Source organism: Mizuhopecten yessoensis, unplaced genomic scaffold, assembly GCF_002113885.1.
Source record: "Mizuhopecten yessoensis strain PY_sf001 unplaced genomic scaffold, ASM211388v2 scaffold5061, whole genome shotgun sequence".
Taxonomy (NCBI): domain Eukaryota; kingdom Metazoa; phylum Mollusca; class Bivalvia; order Pectinida; family Pectinidae; genus Mizuhopecten; species Mizuhopecten yessoensis.
The window spans coordinates 37,850-44,796 of record NW_018405860.1 but is presented as its reverse complement, the minus strand read 5'-3'; the positions used below and the strand labels follow the sequence as shown (position 1 = coordinate 44,796).

The 6,947-nt window shown below is 36.8% G+C and overlaps 1 protein-coding gene across 1 annotated transcript in view; it reads left to right on the top strand.

Moving 5' to 3' along the window:
* Positions 1-6,947, top strand: part of LOC110450171 — a 74,639-nt gene that overhangs the window by 29,917 nt on the left and 37,775 nt on the right. The window contains exons 3-4 of the mRNA XM_021497453.1: positions 2,787-2,861; positions 6,404-6,565. Coding sequence (XP_021353128.1) covers positions 2,787-2,861; positions 6,404-6,565 — 237 coding nt within the window. The remainder of the gene's footprint in view (positions 1-2,786; positions 2,862-6,403; positions 6,566-6,947) is intronic.

The window sequence follows — 6,947 nt, the reverse complement described above, 5'->3', positions numbered from 1 at the left end:
AGTTAGCCTTTAGCTTACAGTTCTGTTTTATGTAGGAGAGGGGTTATTAGTTAGCCTTTAGCTTACAGTTCTGTTTTATGTAGGAGAGGGGTTATTAGTTAGCCTTTAGCTTACAGTTCTGTTTTATATAGGAGAGAGGTTATTAGTTAGCCTTTGGCTTACAGTTCTGTTGTGAGGATTTTCTGTAAATCATCTTTTTTCACATAGACTTTATGTTGTGTCTAATGCTTGTAGATTTCAATTCATGATGGAAAGGATGCTGCTTTAATGTTGATAGTAATTAGCATGGTGTATATATCTTGTTGACAGAGAGCAGAGAGTTTACAAAGTGGTGTCATTCTGTCTCAAAAGACAAAGTTGACAGTCTTGCATCTCTGTCTTAAAACTTGTTGACAGTCTTGTGTTACATTGTGTCAACACTTATGGGTAGAAAGTTAAAGGTTTTGTGTCTCTGTGTTAATGCTTGTTGACAGTCTTGTGTTACATTGTGTCAACACTTTCTGTTAGATAGTTGAGGGTCTTGTGTCTCTGTGTTATAGTGACAGTCTTGTGTCTCTGTGTAAACACTTGTTGACAGTCTTGTGTTACATTGTGTGAACATTTTTGGATAGAAAGTTAAGAGTCTTGTGTCTGTGTGTGAACACTTGTTGACAGTCTTGTGTTACATTGTGTGAACACTTATGGGTAGAAAGTTAAAGGTCTTGTGTCTCTGTGTTAATGCTTGTTGACAGTCTTGTGTTACATTGTGTCAACACTCTCTGTTAGAAAGTTGAGGGTCTTGTGTGTCTGTGTTATAGTGACAGTCTTGTGTCTCTGTGTAAACATTTGTTGACAGTCTTGTGTTACATTGTGTGAACACTTTCGGGTAGAAAGTTAAGGGCCTTGTGTCTCTGTGTTAATGCTTGTTGACAGTCTTGTGTTACATTGTGTCAACATTTTCGGTTAGAAAGTTGAGGGTCTTGTGTCTCTGTGTTAGTGCTTGTTGACAGTCTTTTGTCACTCTGTGTAAACACTTGTTGATAGAGTTGACTGTCTTGTGTCTGTATGTGAAGACTTGTTGACAGTCTTGTGTTACATTGTGTGAACACTTTCTGTTAGAAAGTTGAGGGTCTTGTGTCTCTGTGTTATTGTGACAGTCTTGTGTCTCTGTGTAAACATTTGTTGACAGTCTTGTGTTACATTGTGTGAACAATTTCGGGTAGAAAGTTGAGGGTCTTGTGTGAGGTATCAAACAGCTGTTACTTGGAGGTCATATATTACTCTGTATACACAGCTTGTTGGTGGAGAGTTGATGACTTGGCCCCAATTACAAATATTTACCGTTTCTTTAAAGGGAAACTTTTCTTTACAAACTTGAAATAGCTCAGTCTCTGATAATAGTTCAGTAACCAAACCAATTGTTTGTTCATTTACCTTTTATAAACAGATTTGAATATAAAAGGATTGGGAAGTGAATTAAAATGCCCGTCTTTAAGAAAGCATGTTTGTATAACTTAAATGCTAAAATTGAAGTTTTAACACTCCAGAGTGATTCTATACATTGTGGCAACTGCAATCTCCTCTACTGTTGAAGGATGTGAGGATGGATGTTTGTGTAATAACAGGCTGGGTTTCACTGTTTTTTTTAGTGTATGGATAATTCTTGATCTCTGCTAGCTAGCTGGTAAATGGAGGCACGGTAGTCTAGTGGTAGGACACCGGGCTCATGACCGAAGGGTTGCGGGTTTCGAGTCACGGCACAGCACTGTGTTGTATCTTTGAGCAAGATACTTTACTCCACTTGTTCCAGTCTATTCAGCTGTAAATGAGTATGTGGTTGGGCAGTGCTAGAAATGTAGAATGCTAGCTGTTAGCCCCAAAACGGCAGCTCCGGCTGTATGCTCCCCAGGGAGTTGAGAAAGATATTGGCTGGTTGCAAAGGCCCTATAACCACAGATAATAACCTACGAACTAGGTTGTGATAAAGCGGTATATAAGCACCTCAAATTATTAGTTATTATTATTACTGCATAGAAGTTTAAGGCTTTTGTTCACAGGGTTCAATAAATTTGTAGTAAATACAAATTGTATGTGTGTAGTTCACATAGTTTTTTCTTTTATCAAGTAATTTGATGTCTGATTTATCTGGTATAATATAAGCATACTAGATACAATGCTACCTTATTTTACTCTTTTAAAGAATACTGGCAGCTGGCCTCAATGTTGTTCACAACATACAACATATTAAAATTGATACAAATACTTTAAGATTTGATACAAACTGTAAACCATTACTGATTAGGAGTGGACCTTGATACAAACCATCACTATGACAGGGCTTAAAACTGGATACAAACTGTAAACTATTACTGATTAGGAGTGGACCTTGATACAAACCATCACTATAACTGGGAGTAAAACTGGATATAAACTGTAAACCATTACTGATTAGGAGTGGACCTTGATACAAACCATCACTATGACAGGGCGTAAAACTGGATGTAAACTGTAAAACATTACTGATTAGGAGTGGACCTTGATACAAACCATCACTATAACTGGGAGTAAAACTGGATATAAACTGTAAACCATTACTGATTAGGAGTGGACCTTGATACAAACCATCACTATGACAGGGCGTGGACCTTAGTCTCATTATAATTACTGCACTTATCTGTTTATAAAATGAAAGTGGTCTGAGAATGAAGGGTGGGAAGGAACTTAGGAAGCTTGTTTCCTTAAAGCTTTTAATTACCACTAATGAGACAAGAAAGGAAGTACTGATATTGTGTTAATAATTTTTTCAGCTTCAGAAGCCTTCGTACGTGAGTTTCGTAGGAACGGCACCTGTCGTAGAAAGGTTGTATGCCACATTTAAGGAGGTAATTACCAGTGTTGTGTTTTTATGTGAAGATATATAATGTCAACAGTTATAGGTACATACTTATATCCTTTGTGTCAGCAGTTATAGGTACATACTTATATCCTCTGTGTCAACAATGACAGCTACATACTTATATCCTTTGTGTCAACAGTGATAGGTACATACTTATATTACTTATATCCTCTGTGTCAACAGTGATAAGTACATACTTATATCCTCTGTGTCAACAGCGATAGGTACATACTTATATCCTTTGTGTCAGCAGTTATAGGTACATACTTATATCCTCTGTGTCAACAATGACAGCTACATACTTATATCCTTTGTGTCAACAGTTATAGGTACGTACTTATATCCTCTGTGTCAACAGTGATAGGGACATACTTATATCCTTTGTGTCAACAGTGATAGGTGCATACTTATATCCTTTGTGTCAACAGTGATAGGTACATACTTATATTACTTATATCCTCTGTGTCAACAGTGATAGGTACATACTTATATTACTTATATCCTCTGTGTCAACAGTGATAAGTACATACTTATATCCTCTGTGTCAACAGTTACAGGTACATACTTATATCCTCTGTGCCAACACTGATAGGTACATACTTATATCCTTTGTGTTAACAGTGATAGGTAAATACTTATATCCTCTGTGTCAACAGTGATAAGTACATACTTATATCCTCTGTGTCAACAGTTACAGGTACATACTTATATCCTCTGTGCCAACACTGATAGGTACATACTTATATCCTTTGTGTTAACAGTGATAGGTAAATACTTATATCCTCTGTGTCAACAGTGATAAGTACATACTTATATCCTCTGTGTCAACAGCGATAGGTACATACTTATATCCTTTGTGTCAATAGTGATAGGTACATACTTATATCCTTTGTGGCAACAGTTATACAGCCAGATTATAAACTCATTGAAAGTAAAGATATCATCAAATAAACAACAGTGATAGGTACATACTTATATCCTTGGTGTCAACAGTTATAGGTACATACTTATATCCTCTGTGTCAACAGCGATAGGTACATACTTATATCCTTTGTGTCAGCAGTTATAGGTACATACTTATATCCTCTGTGTCAACAGCGATAGGTACATACTTATATCCTTTGTGTCAGCAGTTATAGGTACATACTTATATCCTCTGTGTCAACAATGACAGTTACATACTTATATCCTTTGTGTCAACAGTGACAGGTACATACTTATAACCTGTGTCAACAGTGATAGGTACATACTTATATCCTCTATGTCAACAGTGATAGGTACATACTTATATTACTTATATCCTCTGTGTCAACAGTGATATGTACATACTTATATCCTCTGTGTCAACAATGACAGTTACATACTTATATCCTTTGTGTCAACAGTTATACAGCCAGATTATAAACTCATTGAAAGTAAAGATATCATCAAATAAACAACAGTGATAGGTACATACTTATATCCTTGGTGTCAACAGTTATAGGTACATACTTATATCCTCTGTGTCAACAATGACAGCTACATACTTATATCCTTTGTGTCAACAGTTATACCCAGATTATAAACTCATTGAAAGTAAAGATATCATCAAATAAACAACAGTGATAGGTACATACTTATATCCTTTGTGTTAACAGTGATAGGTACATACTTATATCCTCTATGTCAACAGTGATAGGTACATACTTATATTACTTATATCCTCTGTGTCAACAGTGATAGGTACATACTTATATCCTTTGGGTCAACAGTGATAGGTACATACTTATATCATCTGTGTCAACAGTGACAGGTACATACTTATATCCTTTGTGTCAACAGTGGAAGGTACATACTTATATCCTTTGTGTCAACATTGATAGGTACATACTTATATCCTTTGTGTCAGCAGTTATAGGTACATACTTATATCCTCTGTGTCAACAGTTACAGGTACATACTTATATCCTCTGTGCCAACACTGATAGGTACATACTTATATCCTTTGTGTTAACAGTGATAGGTAAATACTTATATCCTCTGTGTCAACAGTGATAGTTACATACTTATATCCTTTGTTTCAACAGTCATAGGTACATACTTATATCCTTTGTGTCAACATTGATAGGTACATACTTATATCCTTTGTGTCAACAGTGATAGGTACATACTTATATCCTTTGTGTCAACAGTTATACAGCCAGATTATAAACTCATTGAAAGTAAAGATATCATCAAATAAAGTCTGATATCAACATCTTAAAAAATGACATAGAAGATGAATGTTCAATCTATTTAATGTATAAATCTTCTGTCCTGTTTATACAACATAATTATACTGATGGTAGTCAGTCATGTTTACATATTGAAGTATTTTAAAGTGCAGGAAAACACTGAGTCTTTAAATTTCGACTAAGATCAAAAAAGCTTGTTTGTCAAATGTATATTTTTATGTAGATCCGTTTTAGAAATGACTATCTGTGACAATATTAACAGTACTCTCTAACACACACCGCTGGATTGATAACTCACCTAACATTTCAGACATTTTTTTTCCACCTGTGTGACTTGCACTAATAGTGTTTTTATGCTCTCAACAAAATAGAGGTTCATTGTAGGGGGGCTTAATTGTTCTCGATTCCCTCACTTTATAAAAATAAATAATAGTTTTTGTTTTTGATACATCAGATGCACGGAAAACCTACTGATTACACAGGTAAATAAACTTACATGTGTGATTTGTGGGTTTAATGTGGAATTGACTATAATTGGATTGCCTTTGTCTCCCTTTCTCAATATTACTTTTGTTCTTCAAAAAATGGGGGGAACGAGAAAACCCCGGATGGGGATTGGGTGGGGTGGGAGAAGATGAATTGCTAATTACAAGGTATCTGTTTATCCACTCCTTGTAGTCAATACATCTGGGAATGTATGAAAGATTTTTGTCGGAGTTGTACCTACATATATTACACCCATTCTATTTCTGAAGTCCTTTGTCCAAGGTCTATACAATCAGTGTTTTATAAATTTGAGTGTCATATGATCTAAACAAGGAAAGCTGAGTATTGTCTATAACAGACTTCATGACTGAGAGAATACATTTAATCATGCTGATTACTACTGAATCCTGTACTTGGTTAACTGATGGAGCTCAACAGATCAAATGTTCACACATCTCAGTCTGTACATTTTTCCTTTTTCCTTTTTTTTTTCAAATTAAAGAATCAGTCACGCTAATGCACCCAGAAAGGAAAGAATGGACAGTATCATTTGATCTGTAAAGTCATGTTTTTATCTAATTATGGGGAAATTATGAAATTGCTGACCAGTAACTGGGTAAGCCAAGCTAGCTGTACATGTGTGTCGATACGCTCACTAATCTGAATGATAATGATTATTATGACATGCTGACTTTGTATGACATGCCCACAAACCTGTATGACATGCCTACTGTTCTACATGACATGCCCACAAACCTGTATGACATGCCTACTGTTCTACATGACATGCCCACTAATTTGTGATATGCCTACTAACACCTCTCCCCAGCCTCCAGGTCTAGAGGCCAAGGAATGTGCTGTCTGTGACCACAAGTGTGTTCGCCATGAGATACATATGAAGCAGCACAAGCAAAGGATGAAATGTGGAATATGTGGACTGTATCATCAGGATGAGCTCCCTCCCAACCATCTACACACCAACAGACTCGTGGTAACGTCCCTCCAAACCATCTACACACCAATAGACTCGTGGTAACGTCCCTCCCAACCATCTACACACCCACAGACTCGTGGTAACATCCCTCCAAACCATCTACACACCAACAGATTCGTGGTAACATCCCTCCCAACCATCTACACACCAACAGACTCGTGGTAACGTCCCTCCCAACCATCTACACACCAACAGATTCGTGGTAACATCCCTCCCAACCATCTACACACCCACAGACTCGTGGTAACGTCCCTCCAAACCACCTCCACACAAACAAACTCATGGTAACGTCCCTCCCAACCATCTACACACCCACAGACTCGTGGTAACGTCCCTCCAAACCATCTACACACCAACAGACTCGTGGTAACATCCCTCC